Source organism: Desmodus rotundus, chromosome 8 (assembly GCF_022682495.2).
Source record: "Desmodus rotundus isolate HL8 chromosome 8, HLdesRot8A.1, whole genome shotgun sequence".
Taxonomy (NCBI): Eukaryota; Metazoa; Chordata; class Mammalia; order Chiroptera; family Phyllostomidae; genus Desmodus; species Desmodus rotundus.
This window is the reverse complement of record NC_071394.1, coordinates 97,445,467-97,473,405: the sequence shown is the minus strand read 5'-3', so window position 1 is coordinate 97,473,405 and position 27,939 is coordinate 97,445,467. Positions and strand designations below refer to the sequence as shown.

The 27,939-nt window shown below is 58.4% G+C and overlaps 1 protein-coding gene across 1 annotated transcript in view; it reads left to right on the top strand.

Moving 5' to 3' along the window:
- The window catches only part of PLXND1 (plexin D1), a 52,862-nt gene extending 25,319 nt beyond the window's left edge, over nucleotides 1-27,543 (top strand). Inside the window, exons 9-36 of the mRNA XM_024556747.4 lie at nucleotides 4,321-4,425; nucleotides 6,972-7,061; nucleotides 7,263-7,356; nucleotides 8,373-8,527; nucleotides 9,261-9,412; nucleotides 10,239-10,338; nucleotides 10,433-10,572; nucleotides 11,337-11,504; nucleotides 11,586-11,676; nucleotides 11,944-12,207; nucleotides 12,295-12,444; nucleotides 13,229-13,343; nucleotides 15,684-15,791; nucleotides 15,885-15,997; nucleotides 16,815-16,919; nucleotides 17,429-17,559; nucleotides 17,872-18,070; nucleotides 19,980-20,126; nucleotides 20,329-20,485; nucleotides 21,326-21,429; nucleotides 21,510-21,573; nucleotides 22,389-22,423; nucleotides 22,678-22,782; nucleotides 23,304-23,467; nucleotides 24,523-24,670; nucleotides 25,732-25,872; nucleotides 26,034-26,108; nucleotides 26,349-27,543. Coding sequence (XP_024412515.3) covers nucleotides 4,321-4,425; nucleotides 6,972-7,061; nucleotides 7,263-7,356; nucleotides 8,373-8,527; nucleotides 9,261-9,412; nucleotides 10,239-10,338; nucleotides 10,433-10,572; nucleotides 11,337-11,504; nucleotides 11,586-11,676; nucleotides 11,944-12,207; nucleotides 12,295-12,444; nucleotides 13,229-13,343; nucleotides 15,684-15,791; nucleotides 15,885-15,997; nucleotides 16,815-16,919; nucleotides 17,429-17,559; nucleotides 17,872-18,070; nucleotides 19,980-20,126; nucleotides 20,329-20,485; nucleotides 21,326-21,429; nucleotides 21,510-21,573; nucleotides 22,389-22,423; nucleotides 22,678-22,782; nucleotides 23,304-23,467; nucleotides 24,523-24,670; nucleotides 25,732-25,872; nucleotides 26,034-26,108; nucleotides 26,349-26,465 — 3,537 coding nt within the window. The 3' untranslated portion in view covers nucleotides 26,466-27,543. The remainder of the gene's footprint in view (nucleotides 1-4,320; nucleotides 4,426-6,971; nucleotides 7,062-7,262; nucleotides 7,357-8,372; nucleotides 8,528-9,260; nucleotides 9,413-10,238; nucleotides 10,339-10,432; nucleotides 10,573-11,336; nucleotides 11,505-11,585; nucleotides 11,677-11,943; nucleotides 12,208-12,294; nucleotides 12,445-13,228; nucleotides 13,344-15,683; nucleotides 15,792-15,884; nucleotides 15,998-16,814; nucleotides 16,920-17,428; nucleotides 17,560-17,871; nucleotides 18,071-19,979; nucleotides 20,127-20,328; nucleotides 20,486-21,325; nucleotides 21,430-21,509; nucleotides 21,574-22,388; nucleotides 22,424-22,677; nucleotides 22,783-23,303; nucleotides 23,468-24,522; nucleotides 24,671-25,731; nucleotides 25,873-26,033; nucleotides 26,109-26,348) is intronic.
- The last annotated feature ends 396 nt before the right edge of the window (nucleotides 27,544-27,939 follow it).

The window sequence follows — 27,939 nt, the reverse complement described above, 5'->3', positions numbered from 1 at the left end:
TTCATACTTGGCACATAGTAGGTGCTCACTAAAAGGCCAGGTGGGCTTTGCTGGGGAGGGCGCCTTTGTGCCGGGTCGGGCATGCACAGGAGCTCACTGGCCTGGAGGTGTTCCTTTGGCTGTGCCCACTCTGCCCCAGGGCTGTGGCTCTGTGGACCAGGAGGTGGGGTGGGGGCACGGAGAGGGCCTGTCTTAGAGGATTATGGTAATCCAGGAGGAGAAGAGGCAGCCCCTGCCTGGGCCTGTGGAAGGCTCTGAGCTGATGCTTAATTTGCCATTTAATTGAGTGCCAGTTAGCTGTAGAGGCGCCATGCCTCTGGTTGGGTGGTGGGCGGCGGGGTCTGAATATCCTCCTGGGCCCCTTAGGATCTGGGAGGAGGTGATGGTCTTGGTCAAGGCCAGGGCAGTGACTCTGGGAAGGCAGGTGCTAGGGCCTGAGTCCTGGGTCACTTCCCTATCTCTCTGTAGACCCCAGAGGAAGCGAGTGGAGGTGTAGAGGGTGCTGGGAACAGGGTTCCAGCTTTTCTGCGGAGGGGAGGAGGCTGAGGAAGGTGGGCACACCCTCTACTTCCAGGTCTGAGGGAGGTGTGGCCTCTCTGAGGGTGGCTTCCTCAAGGAGGCGTGACTTTAGGCCTTAGAGGTAAAGAGGGTTTGGCAGATGGGAGGGCGAACTCTCTTGGCCGGGAGCCTGGATGGACACCCCATGAAGGTCGGCTTCATTAGGAGCCAGTGGGGAGAGGGGTTTGGTAGGAGCATGGGGCCAGTTTAGGGGACCTGTGGGGATGAGGAAGGTAGGGAGGGGAACAGGTCAGGTGGGTTCAGGGTCCTTGGGCCTATCAGTGCTCCCCTTGATTGGGATACAAGTCCTCTATTCTTGAACTTGGTAGAGAACGTGGGAGTCTGTGAGTTCCAGTGTAGGGAGGGACAGGTGAGGCCCTCTGTGAACCAGCACACTCTGGGCTCACATCAGGTCTATGGTGGCTCCTCGCATTGCTGCCCCTGTGTCTGTCCTCACTCCTGGTCTCCTGAGCCTGCAGGCCAGGCCCTGTACCTTGCTCCAGCGAAGGGATAAGCCTCTTGGCTTCTTTCTGAGGCATCAATGGCTTGGCTTGGTACAGGGAGCCCTCCATCCTTTGTTGCAACTAGGGAAGCCCTAGTTCAGACTGGCCTTGACCCCAACAGAATTAAGGGCTCATGTGAGTGAAAAGCCTGGGGAGTGGCATTGCCTTCAGGTACAGCTGGATCCAGGGCTCCAACCATGTGATCTGGGTCCTGCCCGCTCAGGGTGGGCTCCATGCTCAGGTAGGGCCTCCCTCTCAGCAGCACAACAGGCTTCAGGCCGATCCTGATCCCCTGGCAGCTCTGGGAAACAAGAATAGCTTTCACTGGTTCGGCAGAAGTCCCATAGTTGAATCTTACTGGCTGAATCTCACTGGCTGAACTGGGGGTCCATATACTCCCTGAACCAATTGCTGAGGCCAGGGTGGTCTGGGACACCCACCCATCCCTGGGGATAGGGTATAGGACCAGTCTTCCCAAACCAGAGGCCTGGGGTTGAGGGAAGTTCCCCAGAGACCAAGACAGAGTTGGAGGAGGTTGGTAGGGGCTGGAGCCAGTGGCAGACACATCGGGTGTTCCCATGGAGGCCTAGCTGACACTGGATGAGGCACTGGGGGAGGGCAAAGCTGGCCAGCACCTTCAGCCTTGGTTCTGTTCTGTAGAGTGGGTACTGGCATTTAAGTGGCCCTAGGTTAAAAGGGTCAGGGGAGTCAGGAGGCCCTTAGAGATGGTCCCACGATATTCCTTCTGGGAGGTCTCTTTTGAGAACTCCCCCTCCCTTGACCCTCGTCCCCAGCCCCACATCTCCCCATCGGCCACCTACCCACGGGGAAGGAGGAGCCGGGGGTGAGGGGGACAGAGCCACTGGGTCTCCAGCCAGCTGCAGAGTAGAACTGGCAGCAGCCATAAAACCCAATTGAAAACATGTGGGTTCCAGTTCCTGAAATTCCATGAGGTTTATACACAAGACGGCACAGGACAGCGGCTCAGAAAGGGACAGCGACTCGCGTGTGCTCACACGGGGGGCCGTACACCATCTCCTGCCTCCCAGCCCCACACTGTTGTTTCCTCAGCCCAGGCCCCCCTGCTCCGCACCAGCCACTGCCCGCACGGAAGCCCACCTGTCTGCGCAGGGCTTCTGGCCTGCTGCTCAGCCGAGGGTCTGCACGGCCAGAGCCCTCTGTGCTGCACATTCCGCCTCGGGCAGCCATTTGGTGTCTCTGTGCCTCTATTTTCTGTCTGTAAGATGGGTGTAATGGGCGTGCCTGCTTCCCAGGGTGGCTGGGAGGAGGATTTGGTGAGTTAATAACAGAGGGCCCATTGCTGCGGGCTGTCCGGTGCACCCTGAGAGCTGTGTGAAGAGCAGCCGCTGCTGTCCTGAGCACACGCATTGGTGGTGGTTACTGGCAGCGGTGTCCCCTCGGGGTCTGGTTTGACAGTGGACTCTGAGGTTCCCCTCAAGCAGCTCTCTCTGATTAATAATAATGAGAAAGACCCCAGGAAGGCCTTCAAATCACATACCTGGACGCCTTTGGCCCTGGCTGGTGACTTCAGGTGGCAGATGGATCATCGTGTTTCCAAACACTTCCCCGACCAGGCTTGGGCGGGAGCAGAGCGGAGCAGGAAGCCCCTGGGCTGGGGCTGTCTGGCCCCTTAGTAAGGCTGTGGTTGCTCCAGGGGCCCGCAGCTGCCGCCTCTCAGGGTCAGGCTCTCGGAGTGTGAGCAGGCAGGACATGGCCCACTGGGAACCCGGGGCAGGACTGGGGCCCCAAACTCCCTAGCTCAGATGGGCCACTAAGGTGGCCCTGCAGGCACAGCCCTGCCCCAGTCTCTGCCCCTCACCCTCGGCCCTCAGGCAGCGCCTGCTGCTTTGAGCCTCAGGCTCTTTCCTGCCCTCTCTGCCTCTTTCCCTTCTTCGTTTTTTTAAGTGCATTTTATTAATCATGCTGTTACAGTTGCCCTCATTTTTTCCCTTTGCCCTGCCTCTGCCTGCTAACCTCCCTTCCCTCCAGCAATTCCCTCCACTAAGTTCATGTCCACAGGTCATACGTGTAAGTTCTCTGGCTTCTCCCTTTCCTATACTATCCTTAACCTCCCCCTGTCTATTTTGTACCTGCCAATTATGCTTCTTATTCCTGCACCTTTCCCCCCATTCTCCCCTGACCCCCTCCCAGCTGATAACCCTCCATGTATTCTTTATTTCTGTGATTCTGTTCCTATTCTAGTTGTTTGCTTAGTTTGTTTTTGGTTTTTATTTTTTAGATTCAGTTGTTGATTGTTGTGAGTCTCTTATTGTTCCTTTCCTTCCTTTTTTTTGAAGTAGCCTCAGTGGCCTGCCTTTGTCACGGGAATGATGATGCCCAGCCCCCCCACTCCCCCGCCCCGCCTCCACCCCTGGGAGCTGGTGCCTCTGTCCAGGGCTGTGACTCGAACCCAGGCAGTGGGGAAGGGCTGTCCGCTGAGCCTGCTGGCACCAGGGCCCTTACTTACAGCCCATTTTTCATGGGCCATTCAGAAGTCTGGGGTTTCCTTTTTCCTTTCTTTTTAAAAAAGATTTATTTATTTATTTTTAGGGAGAGGGGAAGGGAGGGAGAAAGGGAGAGAAACATCATTGTGAGAGAGAAACATCGATTGGTTACCTCTCGCACCCGCCCCAGCTGGGGACTGGACCCACAGCCCGGGCACGTGCCCTGCCTGGGAATCAGACCAGCACCCTGTCGCTTTGTGGGATGACTCCCGTCCAGCCAAGCCACACTGGCCAGGGCAAGTCTTGGGTTTCTCTTCTCTGAATCATTTAACATGTGTCATGTGGAAACCAGCATTCCAGAGCTGGGCGGGGTCTAGGAGAGTGAGCACAGCCCCCCATTTCACAGTTGAGAAAGATGGGGCCCAGAAGCAGGGAGGGGCCACTCCTCGACCTCAGCCTCCTAGCCTCCTCTGAGAGGCATGGGAGGGATCCAGTTCTACCACTGGACAGGCTTTTTCATCTCTTTGTGCCTCAGTTTTCTCGTCTGTAAAATGGGTCCAGTAGCCCTCCTGCTCGTGGAGTCACCATGAGGACCAAATGAGGTGGTGTGGGACCCTCTGGCACGTCACCCTCAGTGCTGGTGGCTCGAGTGTCTTACTAGTGTTTTCTTACCACAACTGGCTGATTGGCACCTGGAGGAGGCAGGACTGCACGGGCAGGCTGGGGGCGCCATGAAGCCTATCTCTTCTGAAAGGGCCCCCGGTCACCCCCTCCTCCTTGTGTTTTGACTGCAGAGCCCTCAGCACTGTCCCCAGATCCTGCCTTCGCCCCTAGCACCCATGCCCACGGGTGGTTCCCAGACCATCCCAGTGCGCCTGGCTAATGCTGCCTTCTTCCAGGTGAGTGCGGGCCGGGCCGAGCTGGGATGGAGCAGAGGGCTGGGAGACCTCAGTCCCAGGCGGGGCCCCATGCCGTGGGCCCACCGCTGTGTTTTGGTTTCATTGCTCTGAGTTGCCAGGTTCTGTTAGAGAAAGCCCCACTCTGGTTGCAAGGGAGAAGGAGGTGGGTAGTGAGGGCTAGGCCAAGGGGATAGCAGGCCACCAGCAGCCTGAGGGAAACCCTGGCCAGGACCCCCAGACTCCCCTACCATCTCAAGATCCCCTGGCAGAGCTGGGCCCCAGCCCATGGTGGGCACTGCCCGCATGTACAGTACCCTGCCCGACCCCTTGGCTGAACTGTGACCCTGAACACAGCTGCCCAGTTGTGGCTGCCAGGTCTTACCTGGAGAATGGCCAGAGAACCTCTTTGCTGCCCCAGCTCCATTGTCCAGACGGGGAAAATGAGGCCCAGTAAAGGAAGTTGATGCCCCGGGTCACACCACATTGGGCTAGACCTGAACCTTGGCCCTGGACTCCCGATCGAGTGCTCCTCCCTACAACCAGCCTTCCCTTCCCCCATTGCCCATCTGGGCTGGGGGAGGGGATGCCACCCTTTTCTGGGTCCCTTCTGGGTGGGAAGCGTTGATGAGTCTTGGAAGCATGCCAGCCACCCCCTTCCCCAGCTCCCGGGGATTCGCCATCTGTCGCTTTCACGGGGGAGCCGGGGCCTGTCGTCACACGTGGGGGCCACGTGCCGGGCATCTGGGATGTGTTGGGCAGCCTCGTGGCTGGGCTGGAGTTCTCTGAGGGGCAGGCGGGATCCCTGCCCTCGGCCCTCAAACTCCACCCTGTAGTGGTTGGGGCTGAGCCTCCCAGAGCCTCCCAGAGCCTCCAGGGGTCTGGGTCCACGTGGATGGCAGGCAGCGCTGCTTCCCTGGGCTGCAGGAACCTGACATGGGGAGGCCTGAGCCCTGGGTTTGGGTCCTAGCTGCTGCTTTCTGGCTGTGTAATTGGGGGGCACGTGCCTACCCTCACTGGGCCTCAGGGACCTGGCCCGCCTGTCCCCAGGCCCAGGCCTGCCTCTAGGACACTGAGGGTGGGGTGGGCAAAGCCCCCTGTTGGGGTCTGCAATAGCCCTGTATGCTGAGCCTACACCCTGAAGACCCCCAGGACAGGCTGAACCTGCTGTCCCCAAGGTGGCCAAGGCCTGAGCTCAGGGACTCAGCAGACAGAACCACCTCTCAGCTCAGTGTGTCGGGGGACAAATGAGCTTTCAGCCCTGTCAACAGCCACTTTCCTGTGTTAGCTTCGGAGCAGAGGGGGGAAGGGGGCAGAGCAGGGGAGAGGTTGCTGACCTGCTTTCTCCTCAGGGTGTCACATCTGCCAGTGATCGGGTCATAAACAGGAAGTCCTGCCACGTGGCTAGACTAACACTCATGAAACCCGAGTTTGTTCACTCAGCAAATATTTACTGATGCTACTACCCAGAGGCCCTGTCAAGCCGGGCCAAGGGCCAGATGAGACTGAGGAATTGGGCCCTGTTTATTCATTCAATGAACATTTATTGAGCACCTCCTGCATACAAACAACAGCCAGCAGATATTAGGCACCCACAGTGTGCAACCTACTAAAGATACATGACTCCAGTTTACTCAGCAACCCTGCAGAGTCGGGAAGCTTGTTTCATTGCAGTTTAGAAAACCAAGGCTCAGAGAGGAGGACCGCATGCATGGCGTCACACAGCTAGTGAGTAGCAGGATGGGATTTGAACCAGGGCTTTTGTGAGGCAGAACCTGAGCTCTTGCCGCTGTCATCAGCCGCCCTTGGAGGTGTCAGAGGGGCTGAGACCCAACCTCAGCCTTTCCTAGTGGATGGGCGGAGCCTGGGCATCAGGGTAAGGGTGGTCTTTGATACTCAGGGTGGCGGGTGGGCCTTAGGAGCTTAATAGAGCCTCAGCACACAGCCATACAGTTATTGCTTAGTGAGTGGGTGGATGGGTGATCGAATGAGGGGCGCCCCCTGATCTGAGGGGCATCAGGGAAGGCTTTAGAATGTTCGAGCTGGGTTTGGAAGGCTGTGTGGAGTTTTGCTGGTTGACAAGTTGAGAGATGAGCCTTTCAAGTGGAAGAACGGGGTCATCCGTGCTATGTCCTAGAGTGTCCTGGTCTGTCTGGGGCACAGGCCCTGTGGGCAGAGATGGGGGGTATTCAAATTCAAACAGCAGCTGGACTCTCACTGGGATGGACCTTGAATACCAGTCATGCCAGAGTCAGCCCCCCACGAGCTGAGTACCGGCCAGAGGTGGGGCCACTGGGAGACATCGAAGAGGCCGTCAGTGACACGGAGAGCACAAGGCTGACATTCTAGGTGCCCTGTGGTCCCTCTTCCCTCCAACGTTGTACACAGAGGCAAGGAAGGATGCTCTGGAGGAACATACAGCCCAGTCACGTGGCCCCCACGTGTGACGGCCAGCCCACTGTCCCGGACAGCAGGCCGTGACATCTAGATGGAGTTGGAGGGCAGTGGGTGCCGACCTCACTCTCCCTGCCCCACCCCTGTTCCCACAGAGTACGGCCCTTGAATGCAATTTCGGGCAGGAGGAGGTCTTTGAGGCCGTGTGGGTGAATGAGTCAGTTGTACTCTGTGACCAAGTGGCGGTGAGTGGTGTGGCTCCAGCAGGGGGCGAGGGGAGGCCCGCACAAGTCCACATGTGGCACTGCCTTCTTCCCTTCTAACCTCACTCCTCCTTCGGGCCCCCTTCCCAGCAGCCCTGCCCTCATCTGTCTCCATGACATCCTCCCCCAGAGCAGAGACCGAATGTCACCTACACCCCTCACGCTTTCCCCATCCTTTTGCAGCTGCACACGACCCAGAAGAGCCAGGTGTTTCCACTCAGCCTCCAACTGAAGGGACCGCCAGCCCGTTTCCTGGACAGCCCTGACCCCATGACAGGTCGGAGCCCCCACCCACCCACCATGGCCACAGGGGACTCAGCCCCCATGGGTTGAGGCTCCACCTTGGAGGGGAGGGTGTCTCATTCCAGTGCTCACTATATAGTCACAGCCATCCCACCTGGCCATTTCCCAATACACAGTGGTAGGCGCCAACCCCGCCATTCAGTACCCCGCCGTTTAGTACATGTTCACTGAGCAGCTGGGCCAGGTACCGCGCCCTTGGTCCACCTCCGTGCCAATGGCTGTGCAACCTTGGGCACGCACCTACCCTGCCCTTCCTGAGCCTCAGTGTCCCCATGTGAAGTGAGGGCACAGGCCCTTGGGCAGAGGGCTCAGTGAGGGTTTGCTGCGGTGACACACACAAAGCCGCACGAGGGTGTCTAGGGCACAGCCGACACCCCAGGCTGGTGGTCGGTGTCCTTGCTGTTGTCGTGTGTCTGAATCAGCTCTCCGAGGGCCTGTCTGCTCGGGGGGGAGGGGGTCTCAGACATACCTAGTGGACCTGGGGCTCCTCCCATCTCCATCGTGAAGGGTTCAGATCTGGCCTGCACACTGAGGCCCTGGAGAGTCCTCCCTGTGTGCCTCCTTGGGCCACTCCCGGGCCTGTGGCCGACAGAGCCCACACTGCTCAGTGTCTCCCCAGCACCCTGGAACTCCGCTGCAGGTAGAGACCCTCTTAGGCCTGGGTGTGAGTTCCATCTCTGCCACTCAGGCTGTGTGACCTTGGCCAGTCTTTCTACCTCTCTGAACCTCACCTCTTGTCTGTCAAATGGGGCTAATAAGCAGCTCCCATCTGATAGAATTGTGGTGAGGATGTGTGATATTACTGAGGCTGTGGCTGCACTGGGCTTAGCACAGGCCCCGGAGGGTCTTGAGAAAGCACTAAGAACCCCTGGGGGTCCTGACCCTCAGAACCAGGGCCGGCCTCTGGGTGGGACACCCAGTGAGTGGGTGAGCGTGGAGGGGACGGCGGTAATGAGGGGCTGACCCATGCTGCCTCTGCGTCTTTTCCAGTGGAGGTCTATAACTGTGCCATGGGCAGCCCCGACTGTTCCCAGTGCCTGGGCCGGGAGGACCTAGGCCACCTGTGTGTGTGGAGTGACAGCTGCCGCTTCCGGGGGCCCCTGCAGCCCATGACTGGCACCTGCCCCGCCCCCGAGATCCGGGCGGTAAGCACCTCCCCCCGTGGAAGCCCCTGCGTGTGCCCCACATGGGCTCCCGGACCCGCAGCACGTGGGCTTGCACAGAGCCCGGCACACGCATGCACTGGCACCTACCGGACATCGGGAGCCAGGCCCCTGCAGCTCTGGAGACGCTGCATCAAGCGAAGTACAGTGCCCGCCCCCGCGGAGCTAGTGTGTTAACTGGGGATGGGCACAGGACTAATTTATCCATAGAAGGTGTTGTGTACTGCGGAGAAAGCTAGCGGGCAGGGGCACTGGGAGTCAGGTAGAGGAGACGGCTCAGTGAGGCAAACCTGGCTGATACGAGGATAACTGAGGATGCTCTTTACTCCCAGGCCTCTGTTTTAATTAAGGAAAGTGTCTCAGGGAAGGATTCTGATTGGTTTAGCCTGAGTCGGGCCCACCCCGGGCCTAGTCAGCTCTGCCTGGGCTACAGGGTTGAATGGTCAGATATGACCACTGAGAACGGACCTCGGTGTCCTCAGGAGACCCGTGCCCCTGTTTAATAGCTTTGGCTCTGTCCATACACTCTGTTTCCCCAGATCCTAGACGGCTTAATGACACAACAACACACTCGTGCTTACTGGCAGCCCCAGTGTTCTCAGAGTCTCCCCCGGGGAGACTAGTGGCCCCCCCGGGTGCCTGTGACAGTGGTGGGGACCCCTGCTAGCATCCCCGCCTCAGATCCCCATTCACCTCTCTCTCCGTCACCTGGCAGATTGAGCCCCTGAGTGGCTCCTTGGATGGTGGGACCCTGTTGACCATCCGCGGTAGGAACCTGGGCCGGCGGCTTAGCGATGTGGCCCATGGCGTGTGGATTGGCGGCGTGGCCTGTGAGCCACTGGCCGACAGATACATGGTGTCAGAAGAGTAAGTAGCGGGCTGTCCCTGGGGCTGTTTGAGTGACGTCTAGGCCCTGCCCCACTTGGCAGTGCCAGCCACATCTCTGCCCTCCCTTCTCCCCTTAGCCATCCCTTCTGTCCTGCAGAAGTCGCTCACTCAGGCCTCCCAGACTTGGCTCACGCCGTTCCCACCACACATCATGCCCTTTTCTGCTCAGGACACTGCTCTTTATCCTTAAGTGCTGGCTCCTCTGGGGAGCCCTCCCGTGTTCCCCCCGGCCAGCCCCACTTCCAGGGAAGCCTCGCTCTGATGAGAATAGTGTGCAGTTGAGAAAGGATGGGGCTGCTGGTGAGGGGCAAAGATCTGGGCCTGTAGGTGTGGGGCTTGGCCCAGGGGGCTTCAGGAAACCTCCAGGAGCAGGGAATGAATGAACGGGATTTCCTCTCAGGAGCCCGTATGTCAGGCTTGCAGATGAGGCTTCCAGCCCAGCCAGTGTTCTTGTGGTCACGGAACCTGCAAGCACCTTAAGAGACTATCTCATCTACCCCCTCATCTTATAGCTGCAGAGCTGTGGGAGAGTTGTGGGGTGGGGGGTGTCCCCAGGAAGAGCCAGGGTGACATTTGGGGGGCTCAGTCACTGTTTTCCACCTAAGAGGGAACTTGGGGCAGTGCCCTTGGTGTGCCCCCACTGAATGCCAGCTCCAGCTGTGAGTGGGAGGGGCGGGTGGTTGGTGCAAGGATGGGGAACTCACCTGGGGTGCAGTGGGAGGCATTGTTCAAGGGAGAAGCAGGGCGGTATCTACAGTCCCCCCAGATCTGCTAGCTGCTCCCCTCACCAACACTGCCTCCCCAGGATCGTGTGCGTCACAGGCCCAGCCGCAGGGGCCTTCTCGGACGTGGTGACCGTGAACGCCTCCAAGGAGGGCAGGTCACGGGAGCGCTTCTCCTATGTGGTAAGGGAGGCCACAGCCCACCATTCAGCCCACCCTGCCAGGCACACACCTGGGGGCTAGCCCAAGGCCCAACCACCTGCCTTCCACCCCACAGCTGCCCCTGGTCCACTCGCTGGAGCCTACCATGGGCCCCAAGGCCGGTGGCACCAGGATCACGATCCATGGGAGCGACCTCCACGTGGGCTCCGAGCTCCAGGTCCTGCTGAACAATACAGACCCCTGCACGGAGCTTGTGTAAGTAAGGCCCTGGGCCCCAGCGGCTCCTCCTTCCCCCAGAAACCATGCGGCCAGGGGGCTGGCGGGGTGGGGATGCTATCCTGGCATCAAGCATCACCCCTTGTCCAAGCCCCTTCCCCTCTCTGAGCCTCAGTTTCCTCATCTGGTAAGAGCAGTACCAGTGAGTTGTGGGAAGCACTCTGTGCCCAGCATACAGTAGGTGCTCCATAAATGACAGCTGCAGTAAAAGTGGCTATGATTGTGCATACTCTGAGACCCCTGGCTCCTGGTGAGATAGGGGTCTTTACTGTATACTTACTGTGTCGGGCTCCATTGATGGCATTGCTCGGGACGCTACGATGAGCCCACCATAGTCTCAGTCCTCAGGGGAAAGCAGACGCTTCCCCAGGAAGTAGAAATATCCAGTGGGGTTGGGATTGGGAGAAAAGTCTGGGCTTTCAGAGCCGTGGGACAGGGCCCTCACAAGGGGCAGAAGTTGGGAGAGGAGTTCTGGGAAGGCTTCTTGGAAGAGGTGGGAAGCACAGGCATGGTCAGAGAGGAGCAGGGAAGATATTTAAGGTGGGGAGGACAACCCAAGCAAAGTGTGGCAGTGAGAATACGGAAACAGATTTATGTGCGAGGGTGCAGAAGACCCAGTTGGGGCCAATTGCAAAGGCCTTAAACCCAGGCCAATTACACAGGCCTGTGCCCCTGGGCGATGGGACAGGGGCAACCAATGGGAGGTAGGGGCCCTGCCAACGAAGCCCCCTGCCCTCCCACAGGCGCACGGACACCAGCATCACCTGCACAGTGCCCGGGGGTGCCCTGCCAGCCCCTGTGCCCGTGTGTGTGCGATTGGAGCGCCGGGGCTGCGTGCGTGGCAACCTCACCTTCTGGTACAAGCAGAACCCGGTCATCACAGCCATCAGTCCCCGCCGAAGCCCTGTCAGGTGAGACCCTGACCCTGATCCCCAGGCGGGTCCAGCTCTCTGGGGCTATAGGTGAGCTGACGGGGCTTGCTGTCCCCACAGCGGAGGCAGGACCATCACGGTAGCTGGCGAGCGTTTCCATATGGTGCAGAACGTGTCCATGGCTGTGCACCACATCGGCCGGCAGCCCACGGTGAGGGAGCAGGGGACTGAGGTGGGTGGAGGGGTGGGGGTGGCCAGGAGCCCTGACTGACCAGGCCTCGCTCTGCTGCACCCCCTTGTCTCTGTCTCTCCTTATCTTTCTGCCTCTCTCTCGCGATCTCCTCCTCTCTTTTTTCTCTCTCTCTCCATCTCTTTCTCTCTGCTCTCTGTCTCCTGAAACCTCAATCTCTCCTCATTTCTCCATGTATATCTGTCTGGCCCCCATCCCCAACCTTGGCCCATGGCCCTCTCCCACCAGCTCTGCAAGGTTCTCAATTCCACCCTCATCACCTGCCCGTCCCCGGGGGCTCTGAGCAATGCATCAGCGCCGGTGGACTTCTTCATCAATGGGCGTGTCTACACTGATGAGGTGGCAGTGGCTGAGGAGCTGCTGGACTCCGAAGAGGCACAGCGGGGCAGCAGGTTCCACCTGGACTACCTCCCTGACCCTCAGTTCTCCACGGCCAAGAGGGAGAAGTGGATCAAGCACCACCCCGGGGAGCCCCTCACCTTAGTCATCCACGTGAGTGCCAGTGGGTGCTGGGTGGGGGCAGTGAGTGGGCCGGGCTCGGCCATGGGCCTTGGTGAGCCCTCCCCTCCTCTCCCACAGAAGGAGCAGGACAGCCTGGGGCTCGAGAGCCACGAATACCAGGTCAAAATAGGCCAAGTGGCCTGCGACATCCAGATCGTCTCAGAAAGAGTCATCCACTGCTCAGTCAATGAGTCCCTGGACACAGACAAGGGGCAGCTGCCCATCACGGTGAGTGGATGGGGCACCGGAGGCAGAGGCAGCCCTGGCCCACAGCCTGCCCGGGCACCTGTCCCTGGCTCAGCACGTTGAAACTGAGCATTTTCACACTCAGTAGCCTAGACAAGCAGAACAGAGCAGAGCTTTACATCCCCACTTGATAAATGAGGAAACAGGGCCCAAGAATTTAGGAATTGCTCAAGGTCACAGATTGGTCCCAACTGATCAAGGTCAGTGATAGGCCCGATGGGGCTGAACTCTGAAAGGCACACACGGAATCATGAAGGGGAGGAAGCAAGAGGAGTGGAGAGAGGGCCCAGAAAGTGGGGTCTTTCTGCACTGTACCTGCTTGCATGCCTCCTGGGACAGGGAGCTCATTTCCTCACAGGCAGCGCTTACCACCTCAAGACGTCTGACTGGGAAAGCTCCCTGTCACCCGCACCTCAGTCCAAATTCTGCCCTTTGAGTCCTCACACACCACGTGTTCCCCTGGTGCCAGGACAACCCCACAGGCCCCGTGAACTTCCCTGGCTCCTCCCCCACTCTTCCCAGGCCGTAATAAAAATCACAGGCCCCTCTACTGAGTTTCCCCTCTGTGCCAGGCCCAGGACTAAGAGCATGACAAGTGTCATCTCATTTAGCCCCCAGGCTTTCCCAGGAGGGGGGTGTGGTTATCTGTGTGTTATAGATGGTTCAGAGAGATTAGGTGACTTGCCCCAGGCCACACAGCTAGTTAGGAGAAGAGCGAAGGCTGAGGCCAGTGACACTACAACTCCCCACCCCTACCTCTGTGCAGATCCAGGTGGGGAACTTCAACCAGACCATCGCCACGCTGCAGCTGGGCGGCAGCGAGACCGCCATCATCGTGTCCATCGTCATCTGCAGTGTCCTGCTGCTGCTCTCTGTAGTCGGTGAGGAGCCCCCTCCCACGGCACCTGGAGGGCAGACCTCCCCCACCTGCCCCCAGCCCCACTGGAGAGGACAGATAGAAGAGAAGGCAAGAGGGCTGGGGGTACAGCTTGAATACAGGCTTGGGGTAGGAACAAGTGCCGCACCCAGAGGTGGGGTGAGAGGTCGCCTGGCTACAGCACAAATGGGCAGAAGAACATGGATACTGGGAGGGGGTGTTGGCGCGGCTGTGGGCCCCGGTGCCGGGCAGCGGGATTTGGAGCCTGGCTCTCCAGTCAGGAGGGAGCTATTGAAGGTGATCGGGAGAGGGTGCTTCAGGGAGGTCAACCTAGTCTACACCCCTGTTAAAGCAGTGGTTATCGAAGTAATACATTCAGGGCAGCGGAGACATCAGAACCCCCTGCGCTGCGGGTGGGGTGGGACAACCGTGCAGCCTTTGGAAAACACTTCAGCAGTTCCCAAAAGGTTAAACAGAGAGTGACCATGTGACCAGCAATCCCACTCCTGGGTGTCTACCCGAGAGACATGAAGACATGTTCACACAAACTTGTGCGTGAAAATTCATAGCAGCATTGTTCATAACCTCCCAAAATAGAAACAATCCAATGTCTGTCAACTGGTGAGTAAGTAAAATGTGCGTATTCTGCCTCGTATAACGTGCTCCTGTGGACACTGCGCACCCACGTTTTTGGCTCCAACTTTCAGGAAAAAACTCTTTCAATTTTTTCATTCAATTATTTACTTATATTTAGTTAATTGTTTTTTATATTATAAAGGAAATTTAGCATTTATTTTTGAACATATTATGATATAAGAAATTTTACGTAACAAATAATTACAAAGCACAAGAACAGATATGATGTATTTCAGGTACTACCCAGGTATAATGCACATCCTTATTTTTTCCTCAAAAATTTGGGTACAAAAAAGTGCACATTATACGCGGCAGAACACAGTAGTATATGCATACAATGGAATGTTGCTCAGCCATGAAAGGAGCCCTAACTTCTGCTGCGTCATGGGTGAGCCTTGACAGCGTTACGCCAAATGAACGATGCCAGTCCCAAAAGACCACATGTCGTGTGACCCCATTTATGTGTGTCCAGAGGAGGTAAATTCATAGAGGCAGAAGCAGACTGTTGGCTGTCTGCGGGGCGGGGGAAGAGGCGACGGGAGTGACGGCCGGTGCCCACGGGTCTCCTGGAGGCAGTAAATGTGCTGAAAGTAGACAGCAGTGGTGCACACACGCCCTGTGAACGTACTAAAAACCATTCGAACTGTATGCTGTAAATGGGTGGATTCTATGGCATGTGTATCATATCTTAACCGAGCTGTTTTTGAAAAATAAGCATGTGATGTAGAAACCCTTAGGGGCCCCGGCCGGGTAGCTCAGTTGGTTAGAGCACCGTCTGATTCACCGGGCTGCGTGCGGATGGCAGGCTGCGGGTGGCGTGGCGCGATGAGGGTCAGGGCATGTGCAGGAGGCAACTGGTGAGTGTGTGGGTGGGTGGCGGGATGGCAGATCGGTACTCTCTCTCCCTCTCTCTCTTTCAAATCAATAAATACAAAGAAAAAAGAGTTTTTTTAATTTTAGGGAAAACTGGATGAAAAAAAATACCCATCGTTAACACCCTATAGATTTTGGTATATTTCCTGCGAGCCTCTTTTCTTAAAATTATATATGTATTATATGTATAATAATACATACTGTATATAAAAATATAAAATATTTTAATATATATATCTCTTCTCCCATTTCAGAAAGGGATTATAATATAATAGCTTTGTAATCTTCTTAAAGTTTCTTTCTTTTTTAAAAAAAGATTTTATTTATTTTTAGACAGAGGGGAGGGGAAGGAGAAAGAGAGGGAAACATCAATGTGTGGTTGCCTCTCATGCACCCCCCACTGGGGACCTGGCCCACAACCCAGGCATGTGCCCTGACTGGGAATCGAACCAGTGACCCTTTGGTTTGCAGGCTGGCGCTCAATCCACTGAGCCACACCAGCCAAGGCTGCTTTCAGCTAGGGAAAGCCACTGCTTACCACAATTTTACACACACACACACACACACACACACACACACACACACACTCCTTTTTATGAGAGTGGGACATGGAGCCTTATTTTACTGGTTCCCCAAGCCCTTTGCCCTGTAGGAGTTTGTAAGCCCACCAGGGAGGGGAGGACTGGGGTCCCCTTCCCCCACTCCGCCCAGGGGAGGTAGAGCTGAGGCCAGCAGGCAGGACTGTCCCCCCAGGCTCAGGCCCTGCACACAGCAGGTGCCCACACATGCTTTCCAAAGGGTTTTCAAGGCCTGACCCCCTTTCCAATGCCCGTAGCCCTATTTGTCTTCTGCACCAAGAGCCGCCGCGCCGAGCGCTACTGGCAGAAGACGCTGCTGCAGATGGAGGAGATGGAATCTCAGATACGAGAGGAAATCCGGAAAGGTAGTTAGTGGGGACCACGCAGGACCGCGGGCTTGGCTTTCTCAGTTGGGGCATGGGTTTGACATGCGCTCATCGTCACCTGCGTGTCACCAGGCTTCGCCGAGCTGCAGACAGACATGACGGATCTGACCAAGGAGCTGAACCGCAGCCAGGGCATCCCTTTCCTGGAGTATAAGCACTTTGTGACCCGCACTTTCTTCCCCAAGGTCAGCCTGCGCCCTCACCGGCCACCTCAGGGGCTCCGGGGCCCCTCCAGAGGGCACTTTTATGCATGTGGGAAACTTGGCTAGCGCAGTGTGGGCCCCTGGATCAGTACAGAACCTGCCCAGAGGGCCTTCCAGGGAGGGAGCCCGGTTTCTCCCCGCACTGTCCTTCCCTACTCACTTAATGTTCAAGGTCCAAATACAAGCTGGCTGCCAGCCCCACTCTCTTCCTAGGTGCTAGGCCTGCCTCTCCCCGCCCTAAGGGGGTGAGCAGAGGTGGCCCAGGCACTCCCAGGCTTCACGTGCCCTGCCAGCCTCTCGCCTCTCTGGGCCCCTTCCCAGCCAGGCTTCTCTTGGTCTCCACACCCCCTCCTCCTGCCCACCGGACTCCGCCCCACCCCTTCCATGCTCCCATGCCTTTCTGCTCCAGCGGCTACTGCCCTGTCCCCGCCTTCCCTGGCCTGCCCAGAGCATTTGTGCTGATGGCCAGTGCCCTCCTCTTGCCCTGTCCATGTCATTTTCTGTGCAGCAGCCTGTCTGCCTCAGGGTCCCTTATTCCACCTAGAGCTGCTTTTGTTTCCTTTTAAGCCCTCTGCCGTCTCGCATTGCCATACCTGGATCACGCTGGTTCTACTTCTGCTCTTCCTCCAGGAAGCCCCCTGGGACACCCCTCCCCACTCCTCTTGAGTCCTGTGACTCTTTGGGCGTGGTCCATTGTCTCTTCTTTCTCCATAAGTGTCCCTTTGCCTTTGCTGAGGGGCCGTGCATGCCAGTCGGGGAGCCTGTAGCCCGCTGAGATGCTGGGGGTCTGCCTCCACAGTGTTCCTCCCTCTACGAAGAGCGTTACGTACTGCCCCCCCAGACCCTCAACTCGCAGGGCAGCTGCACAGTGCAGGAGACCCACCCGCTGCTGGGGGCGTGGAAGGTGAGTGCCCCGGCCCCTCATGCACACCCCCCCATCCCTCTCAAGCCCCACTTTCCAGCTCATCCGATCAATCATTGACTCCAAACACGGGGGGCAGGGAGGCATCTGCCATGGAAAGGTAGTGAGCATTTCATCCCAGGAGGCATGGAAGCAGCCCTTCAGGGTGTCTAAGTGCTGACCCCCAGGCCAGGTAGAGAGGCGAGAGGACCGGGCCTCCCTGGACACCCCACTCTGCCTGCTGCTCAGAGAATGGAAGTAGGGAGGGTCCCTCATGGGGATGCTGGGTTACTTCCAGGCGACCTTGCCCTTCTTTGTGCCCCAGTTTCCAGTTCCATTGAGCCATCATTCCCAGTCATGGTGAGTTAGGAGGCACCCACCATTAAAAGGTAGTGAACTCTCCATCCCACGAGGCATTCAAGGAGCCATTCAGGGCATTGTAAGTGCCAACTCCTGGGCCAGGCAGAGGCACCGGACCCCTGTGGACACCCCACCACCAATTGCTTCCCCAGATCCCTGAGAGCTGCCGGCCCAACATGGAAGAAGGTATCAGCCTATTCTCCTCCCTGCTCAACAACAAGCACTTCCTCATCGTCTTCGTCCACGCGCTGGAGCAGCAGAAGGACTTTGCCGTGAGAGACAGGTAGGGCTGCGAGGCTCTGGGGGTGGGCAGGGGCCTGTCTGAGGCCATACTGTGGGTCCTGGGTTCGTCTGGCTAGACCCTAGGCTGGGCAGATTTGCCAATCACCATGTCCTCTGGGCAGCTGGCTGGCCCCCAGCATCAGGCCCTGGGTCCTGGGGGTCCTAAGACCCCACTTTCCTCTCCTTCCTGGGCCTGGATTCCATCTGCACAGGCACACCAGTGATACGGTGGCCCATAGCCCCCACATGAGGTCCTCAGATCCTGGGGCCATGAGGTGTGGCCAGAAGCTGATGCCCCATGCCCCCCGCATAGGTGCAACCTGGCCTCCCTGCTGACCATCGCACTCCATGGCAAGCTGGAGTACTACACAAGCATCATGAAGGAGCTGCTGGTGGACCTCATTGACGCCTCTGCCGCCAAGAACCCCAAGCTCATGCTGCGGCGCACGGAGTCGGTGGTCGAGAAGATGCTCACCAACTGGATGTCCATCTGCATGTACAGCTGCCTGAGGGTGAGGCAGGCACGAAGGCGCCCCCCATGTGGCAGGGACCACTGCCTCCCAGCCCTCCCGTGGAAGAGCCGGCTTCGTTTGATCCTTCCACCCACTCTTCCAGGAGGGTTATCACATCTTCCGTGCAGATGTGGGGAAAGGGGCTCAGAGGAGGGAGGGAACAGGCCCAGAAGACCCCGTCTGTACCTGGACTGAGGTTCAGCTGAGGCCTGGCTCCCCGGGGGGCTCAGGGCCAGCTCGCGGCAGAACAGAGGCCGTATCAAGGACCTTGTTTTGGGAGATTGTCCTCAGCCATCACACCCTCCCCGCTGTGCTTTTGGGCCGGTGCTCTGGGGTCAGAAGGTAAATCAGACCTGAGCCGGGCCACTGAGGCTCTCCCAGCATTCGTGGAGAAAGGTGTGGAAACAAACTCAAATACAGCAGAGCTCAACTGCTATAGCCTCTGATCTGGCTGGAGGGTGCAGGGTGGTGGCCTGAGGGGTTGAGGAGGGACGAACCAGATAAAGAAGTGGCTGGGGAGAGTGTCTGGGTTTTGGTGGCAGCATGGATGGGCAAAGCCAGGAGTGGGGACTGTTCATGAAAGGAACTGAAGGGAGTCTGGCGAGTCCTTCTGATGAAAAAGGCTAGAAAGTCCAGTGGGGCCAGGTGGTCAGGGCCTTCTACATTCTGCCAGGGGACCCCACTCAGGCTTTTCTGCAGAACAGGAGTTGCTCAGCCCCTGGTTCTGTCCCCCTGTCCAGCTACCCTCCAATGGTAGAGGCCAAGAAGTCATCTGGGGATCCCAGGAGAAAGGCACAGGCCTGACTGGAGCTCAGAACCAGGGCCTCAGATGTTCTGGGCTTGAGTCCTGCTGTGTGACCCTGGAACAGGCATTACCTTCTCTGTGCCTTGGTTTCTACCTGTCGGTGGGGAAGGGGTGTGGGGGTAGAACAGAGGAGGCTGGGCCTGGGGCGGTGCAGTCGGGGGACACAGCCCCTTGAGGCTCCCCCCCCCCCCCCCCCCCCGCCGCCCCGTGTAATTAATTGGCCTTGGCCTTGGCCTTAACTGGCTGCCTCTGGGCCCTGAAGGAAGACTGGCTGCAACAGGACCACAGGGGCCGCAGTGGACTCTGGACCCAGGTTCCCTGGCCCCTTTACGTGGCTTCTCTTTCGAGCCTCTGTTTCCTCCTTCAGAAAATAGGGCACCCGTGGCTCCTACCCCCCGGGCCTGGAGAACTAGATCAGGAATAAGAGCTGGCATGCTGCCTTCATCATCTTGCCAAATGTGCCTGACACTATTATGTACTTAATTTTTCCCTTAAATCAGCTTACCATTTTTACCTAAATGTCTGCTATAAAAGGACCGTGAAAATCAGCGCCTGGCTGTGGATAGCAGCTGAATGCCTGTGAGAGGGAGCCTGGCAAGGGCAGGGGCCCCAGTCAAGCCCAAGACTCGCCACACTCTGTGATTTGGGTTCAGACCACTTCTGTGTTCCGCGTCTGCCTGCACTCACCTTGGGAGGCTTAGCAGAAAGTCACAGGCTTGGGGGTCAGCCGATCCAGTGTTTGAGCCCAGCTCGCCAGTTTCCTGCTGGGTGACCCTGGGCTGGTGGCTTGCCCTCTCTGAGCCGCAGCAATGAGGATGATACCTGGAAGGGTTGTTGGGAGGATGAAATGAATGTGTCTGCCCACAGCCAGTGGTGTTCAACCTCAGAGTCCATGCAGACTCCAGGGCTGAAGGAATGGTGTTGGGATCCAAAAAGAGGGTAGTAAGCAGGCAGCCGTGGAGGTGGCAGTGGAAGAGGGTAGTGAAGGTGTTCTGGGGTTGTGGCATGACCAGAGGCTCGGGGGCTAGAATCTGGAGTGGGGGAAGGGAGCTGTGGGGACTGGCAGGCTGGGCCTCAGCCCCCTGACAGCCCCTGCCCACCCAGGAGACGGTCGGGGAGCCGTTCTTCCTGCTCCTGTGCGCCATCAAGCAGCAGATCAACAAGGGCTCCATCGATGCCATCACAGGCAAGGCCCGCTACACGCTCAACGAGGAGTGGCTGCTACGGGAGAACATTGAGGCCAAGCCCCGGGTGAGCAGGTGTTTGGGTGGGGCGAGGGCAGCTGGGCAGCAGGGCGGGACCATCTCCCAAGCTGGCTGGGCGGGGGTCCCCCCATCTTGCTTGGCCTGGAGGCTGCCGTCTTGCTCGGCCTCCTCTGGTAGGTTGTCACCCTGCCCGGCCCCAGGGTAGTGACGGTAAGGACTTGCTGACCCTCCCTCCCCCTCTCCTGTAGAACCTGAACGTGTCCTTCCAGGGCTGTGGCATGGACTCGCTGAGTGTGCGGGCCATGGACACGGACACGCTGACACAGGTGAAGGAGAAGATCCTGGAGGCTTTCTGCAAGAACGTGCCCTACTCCCAGTGGCCACGCGCCGAGGACGTCGACCTCGGTGGGCAGGGGTGGGACGGCACAACCTGGCGGCGGGCTGTGGGGTGGGAACTAGCCCCGGCCTCGGTCCTGCACTCCTGTCAACAAGCAGATGTGCACAGTGTTGCACTGGGGACGCGGAGACAGCCAGATGAGTGCCCATCAGCAGAGAGCTCCTTTTCCGGCGCGGGGACAGGCCCTTGTGAGCAAGCTGTGGACAAGGGGCAAAAAAGTATTCAGGGAAGGCTTTTCCAAGGAGGGGGTGTTGGAGTAGGTTTTGAAGGATGCATAGGAGTCCTGTTTTGGCCAAGACGCCTGGGCCATTCATTCAGTGAGCACGGGCCTTTCCCGGGCACTAAGTGTTGGCTGGGCTCCTTACAAGCAGCAGGCAGTGGTGGTGAACATGCAGACACAGCGACTGTCTGTTCAGGGCAGGGACTTCGGGTGGCTCACCAGGGCGGGCATGTGGGGGCAGGTGCTCAGTCACCCAGAGCCTGGGATTGGGGGGGGGGTGAGTGGGGGACGGCACTTGGGCTTTACTCTGAAGACAGCGGGAGCTATAGAAGGTGTGCTGATCTTTTCACAGGTGGTATCTTCTCTTATTTCATCAGCAATAGTAACAGTAACAACCCCGAGGCTGAGGGCGTTTCCAAAGCTCCTGCCCTGTGCCCACCACCATGGCCCCCTGTTCCCAGTTTTCTCCCCCTCCCTGTTTCCAAATAGGAAGCTAGAGGCTCAGAGAGACATGGCATGCCCCAGGTTCCCCAGACAGAGCAAGCAGCCTCTCCCTGTGTCACCAGGCTGGTGCTGTCCTCTTGGGCTAGCACCCCCCTCCCGCCAACACCCTGTTCCCTGTCCCCAGAGTGGTTCGCCTCGAGCACGCAGAGCTACATCCTCCGGGACCTGGACGACACCTCAGTGGTGGAGGATGGCCGCAAGAAGCTCAACACACTGGCACACTACAAGGTGGGGTCCCCAGCCCCACCCGACCCCCACTTCCAGTCTCGCTAACCTGACCTCTGACCGCAGCCTCTCCCCTCTGCCAGATCCCTGAAGGGGCCTCCCTGGCCATGAGCCTCACGGACAAGAAGGACAACACGCTGGGCCGAGGTAGTGCTGGTGGCGTGGAGAGTGTCTAGGGCCCTTCTGAGCAGTTCTGTTGGGGAAACTGAGGCCTCCAGAGGCAAGGCTGGGCTGTGATGTGGCCTCCTTGGTGGGGGCAGGGGCCCAACCAGGCCCCTCTGACCCAGCACTGCTTGGCAGGGCCTGTGGCCAGGCCTCTCGGGCTGATTTCCTGCGGGCAGCCAGAGAGAGGCCCCAGGAGGGCGGGACGTGGTTCCAATAGGCCTGGGCAGCTGCCAGGCCGGAGAGGTTGGCTGGCATGCCCATCTGGGCTTTGGCTTGTGTCCCTGCCTCAAGTCCCACCATCCACACCCTCAGATACCCCAAGGCTAGCTGTCCAGCTGCCAGGCCTGAAGTCCCAGGCCCCTCTGGGTCTCAGGGTCCCCTTCTGAGGTCAGGAGCAAGATCTTGGGTCTTCAACAGCCTGTGAGGTCTGGGGGTGGTAGAAGCTCTGGGGCTGGGGAGGTGGAGTGAGGGCGGCCACCCTGGGGCCTCTGCTGTCTCTGAATGTGGACTGTCCGTTTCGCTCCATTTCGCTCTCCTTCTGTTTCTGTCACCTCACACATGCCGTCCTCTCAGTGCCTCTCCTGTCTCTCATTCTGTGTGTCTGTCTGGGTCCCTCGCCTCTTCCATTGCATTTCTCTCTGTCTGTGTCTCTGTCTCATTCTCTCCACGGGTCTCTTTGTAACTCTTCACTCCTTTCAGTTTCTCTCTCCATCTTTCAGTCTCCACTTCTGATTCTCTGTCTCTCTTCCCCCCTCCCCTCTCTTGTTTGTTTATTGTGTGTGTTTTTCCTCTCACAGTGAAAGACTTGGACACAGAGAAGTATTTCCATTTGGTGAGTGCCCAGCCTCTGGCCCTGGGGGCTCCCGCCCCTCGCCGGGTGTGGACTTGGCTTCCTGCTGCCCTGGTCCTCTGGGGACAGTGTTTGCAGGCTCTGGGAAAGGCTGGGGCTGGGGGAGTGGAGATGAGACCCAGAACCAGCAGGGAGCCTGGTCATTTGTGCAAACAAAGTAGGGGAAGGATGGGACCTCCCCGGGACGGCGGGGGGTGCCTGGTGCTGGCACTCACCGCACCGCTCTGGCCTCCCAGGTGCTGCCCACGGACGAGCTGGCAGAGCCCAAGAAGTCCCACCGGCAGAGCCACCGCAAGAAGGTGCTACCAGAGATCTACCTGACCCGCCTGCTGTCCACCAAGGTAGGCCTGGCCTCATCTCCTTGTCTTGGAAGCGCCAGCTGTGTGCACACGCCTGGGTGGAGCAAGAGCTCCTCCCCTGTGGAGTCAGATAGGCTCCCAGGGTGAGAGGCTGAGGGCTTAGGGTCCTGCCCTAGGAGTGTTTTTGCTCAGCCATGGAGGGTGCCCGACAGACAACTTCTGTATTAGCACATGTGACAGAGGGCAGCTGAGGCCCAGAGGGGTCAGTGGTGGCTGCAAGGTCACATGGCCCAGGTGCAGTCTGCACCCTACAGGACACACGCTGGCCTCACTGATTTCCCCCTCTAGGCCCCAGACTTTTCAACACCCCTATGAGGTAGATTTCATTAACCCATTTCACAGATGAGGAAACTGAGGCCCAGGGAGGTTAGGTGACCGGCCCGATGCCACATGGCTTCCACATTCACCAGCTCAAGCACCTTTGGCTCCCCAGAGCCACAGAGGGTCCCGCTTACCCTCTACACATGTCCTGGGCTGACGGCAGCCACCCTGCTCCCCTGTAGGGCACGCTGCAGAAGTTTCTGGATGACCTGTTCAAGGCCATCCTGAGCATTCGTGAGGACAAGCCCCCTCTGGCTGTCAAGTACTTCTTCGACTTTCTGGAGGAGCAGGCCGAGAGGAGGGGGATCTCAGACCCTGACACCCTGCACATCTGGAAAACCAACAGGTGGGTGGTGAGCGCGTCAGGAGGGCTGTGCATCTTCCGGGCATCACTGGGGGCAGCCACGCTGCAGGCATTCAGAGCCCGAACTCTCAGTCTACCTGCCTGCTTCAGTCCCTCCTCTGCCACTTCCCAGCTGTGTGATCTTGGGTAAGTGATTTAACCTCTCTGTGCATTAAGTCTCCCCCAGCTATAAAACCAGGGCAGTTAAAGTAATGCACCTTAATTATAAGTATTATCTAGAAGCAAGCATTATGTAAGTGTTACCCTCACCTGCATTCTTCTCGGGTGGCCCCGACAGCTCCACATCACAGATGAGGCACGGAGGCTCACGGACACGTGACTGCCCAAGGTCACGCAGCCCTTGTGATGGCAGAGCCAAGCTCAAAGTCACATGACCTGATTCCCATACCCAGTTTGTAGCCTTCTTTTGAGTCATGTCTTTCTTTTGGAAATCACGGATCCCAACAAAAAGTTGTTGAAAACCTCAGCCTGACCCTCAGAAAAAACGCCACAGGCCCAGAAGTTTCTGTGCAGTTTCAGGGGCTTCTCAGAGCTCCGGGAGGTCCTGGGGTGGGTATGGGGGTGGGGGTGGGGGTGCTACCTACATTCTGGCTTCTGAGGCCAAGGCCAAGGATGTAGGCCCCACCCTCCTTCAGCTCCTTGCCTGCTGCTAATGGTGGACTTCCCACTGTCGTGCGAGGCTAAGGGAGGAGCCGTGGACTGCCAGGCGGGGTGGGGGTGCTTCTAATGAGAACCAGGACCTGGCTTGAGGCTCCTGCTGGAGGCTTTGTGGGGGATGGGGTGGGACGGGCAGTGGGGATGGACTCACCACCCAGCCAGGCCTGCAGCTCCTGACTCAGCCTCCTGCCCTGCTCCTCACCCAGTCAGCAGGGATGGTCATCAACCCCTTTTGTGGGTGAGCGAACCAAGTTTCCTAGCGCTTCCGTCTTGCGAGTGGGCTACCCCAGCCTTGACGGGTAGAGCCAGCCTGTCCTCTGGGCCTGGCTGCCCTGCACTCGGAGTGGGCTCACATGGGCTCTGTCGTCCCCATTGCACAGCCTTCCTCTCCGGTTCTGGGTAAACATCCTGAAAAACCCACAGTTTGTCTTTGACATCGACAAGACCGACCACATCGACGCCTGCCTCTCGGTGATCGCGCAGGCCTTCATTGACGCCTGCTCCGTCTCCGATCTCCAGCTGGGCAAGGTCAGCTGCTCCCGGGGCCGGCTGCCCAATGGTGGGGCCCGGCGAGGGTGCCAGTGATGGGACAGAGATCTTTCTGGAAGGGGAACCACAGGAGCTCAGGTCGAGGGGATGTGGGAATCAGCGGGGACATTCCGACGGGGGAGGACTCCCAGACAGCGGCACCTGCGGTCAGAAACTGCATCGCCCAGGACCAGCTGCACCTGCCGCAGGTGTGCCCAGCGTCAGCTCCCAGCATGTAGGCCGCAGAGTCAGGCCCGGGAAGCCAGTAGGAAGGTGGGAAACCTGCGACCCTGCTTGGTCAAGCGCCCTCTGAGAATCAGCCAGGCCTCAGGCTGCTGGCCTGATGGTCAAGAGTCATCGGAGTGGCCACCGAGCGAAGGGTGGGCAGAGGGGAAACTGCTGCCCAAGACTCTGAGACAGAGGCAGGCGGGAGCTCCCTGAGGATTATTCTGTGGGGAGAGGAGAGAGAGGGAATGGCATGGGCCGGGCAGGGAGACGTGAAAGCGGACCAGCTGCCGTGAGCATTAAGGAGACCTGGCCGGGCAGGACGGCGGGTGCATGACCCTGCATCGAGCCCGTGACTTTCAGGGACAGGCCGCGAGAGATGGTAAATGCCATCACTTCACGCTATCTCGGAAGGCAGGATGCCGGTGACAAAGAACTGGGCGTGTACTTGGCACATTTCACTGTCGGGCGTTGGAAATCTGTGGTGGGAAATGTTCCACTGAGCCAGCAGTCAGGCTTCCAGAACTCTCAGCCACCAAGACCTATAACCCTAAGCAAGGATGTAAACAAAACAGCCTGTGTGCGGCCAAGAGCTGGCGCACAGCCCGTGCACTTTTCTCCATTAAAAGCAGTAGGTCCCCTTTAGGCCATCACCCAGTCAGTCCCACAGAAGAAAGGGCAAGGGTCCGATGTGAAGGCGCGGTGGGTGGGGGGTGGCGGTGAGGGGCTGGCCGAGTGGGAGCACAGCGATGGGGCCGTTAGTGCAGCAGTAGGGACCGTGGCCTGTCCAGAGAAAGATCCTTTCGTTTTCTACTCCCTCACTCCTCTCTACCCAGGATTCACCAACCAACAAGCTCCTCTATGCCAAGGAGATCCCCGAGTACCGGAAGATCGTGCAGCGCTACTACAAGCAGATCCACGACATGACGCCGCTCAGCGAGCAGGAGATGAACGCGCATCTGGCCGAGGAGTCGAGGGTGCGGCGGTGCTGCGGTGTTGGGGCGGGGTGGGGGTGGGGCCAGAACTTGACCGTCCTTGGCTGTGAGAAACTGCGGGGCTTCTGCATGAGCAGCAGGGCTGGGCCCAGGTTGGAGGAGTTAACCACCCTTCCCAACTCCTGCCTTCTCTTTGCTTGTAGAAATACCAGAACGAGTTCAACACCAATGTGGCCATGACAGAGATTTACAAATATGCCAAGAGGTATCGCCCGCAGGTGGGTAACCCCAGTGTGAGGCACCCACCCGCAAGGCCACGGTGTTCTCCAGCACCCCCCCCCCCCCCCATGTCACCCAGGGAGAGGTTCCCGTTCCTGCATTTACATCCAGGATGTTTCTGCCTTAGGGACAGGTCACCAGCAGTGGAAATCCGGGTGGGGTGTTCTCCCCAGTGACCTGCAAGGGGGACCCACTGGAGCCCAGGGCTGTGCCCAGCTACCCCTCTGCTTCCCCTGCAGATCATGACGGCCCTGGAGGCAAACCCCACAGCCCGGCGGACCCAGCTGCAGCACAAGTTTGAGCTGGTGGTGGCTCTGATGGAGGACAACATCTACGAGTGCTACAGCGAGGCCTGAGCCTGCGGGAGACGGTGCAGGGAAGGAACCAGGCCCCCGGCCCTCGACTTCATTTAGTCCCCAGTGCCTCTGACTCCGCTTGGGTGATGACTGAGCAGAGCCATTGGAGAGGAGGGAATGAGGGGCCTCTCTGAGCCAAGCAGAGGCGCCCCGAGCCCTGGCCCCTTGGGCACCTCTGCCCCCTCCTACTTGTCCCCAGGCCAGGCCTCTGGAATGGGGACCTGATTGACACAGCCAGTTTCTGGTAAGGCTCCCACTGTCCACCAGCACAGCCTGGACGGTCCCCCACTCGCTCTGTCACAGCCAGCTGCCAGGAGCCCCGTCCGATTGGGCCCAGCGAACGAACAAAGGGAGAGAAGGCCTCCTGGCCCAGAGGCTGCAGCCAGAAACACTACCTCAGCCATTCCGATGGAGGGGAGGCCTCCTTGAACCGGCCCTCGATTGGTTTCTGCTTTAACCACCAAAACGCTGTCTCCGTGTCTCCTCACCCAGAGAGGACCCTGGCCACGCACATTTTCGAGTGGTGTCAGATTTTTGTTGCTCAAGCGGCTACTGGTGGAGAGGGCAGGCTTCGAGGGCTCTCCCTGAGCTGGGGAGGGAGGAGGAAGACAAGGGGACCGGTGCTGGGCTCTCCTGGTCTGGGGTGGGGGTGGGGTAGCTAAGTTGCACCAAGGCTGTAGCTGGGCTACTTGATCTTGCTGGAAGTGTTTCTAAAGATAGCACCACTTTTTGTTGTTTTTTTAAAGAAAGCTTTTATATATTAAACTTATCTCACGCCAACTGTGAATCGCTGCCACTTGTGCAGAGAGCCTGGGGAGGGGACCGAGGGGCTCCCAATGCAACACTGGAAATGACTGCTCCAGAGGCGGGGCAGACCTGGCAGAGACCCCCCTTGCCACCCTGAGAAAATCACCCATTCTGTTCATGTCACAGGTGACCCTCTGGCTGACCTGACCCTGACCCCAGAGGCAGACCCAGCCAGTGTAGGGCCTGGCTTGGAGCCTTGGGGGCTGGGTTGGAGGGTGTGGCCAGGATGCTCTGGAACCTTCTTTATAATAAAAGCCTGATGGGAAAACCTGCTGTGAGGTCCAGCCTTTATCCTGAGATGGCCAAGGAGGGAAAACAGTGCTTGTACCAAGGGGGGCGGGCATGCTGGCTTAGAACCTGCCTCAGCCTTCTGAGAAGGCTGTTGGCGATGGGACAATGTAGGTGCCTGCTCGCCATGGGCCTGGCCCATGGCTGACGTTCCCTAGGCTCTGAGGGCACCCACAGGACCTCCAGGAAGATGTCACAGCTGTTGTGTGCCACCTACCCCCGGGGGGGCCCTGCTCCTAACTCCTTACCTTATTTGACAAGCCCACAAGGAATGTAATATTGTCCACATTTTACAGATAGAGAAACTCAGTGAAGATGAGGCGTTTCCCCAGGTGGCAGGGAGGGGCAGAGTGGGGGCACAAACCAGGTTGAGCCTCAT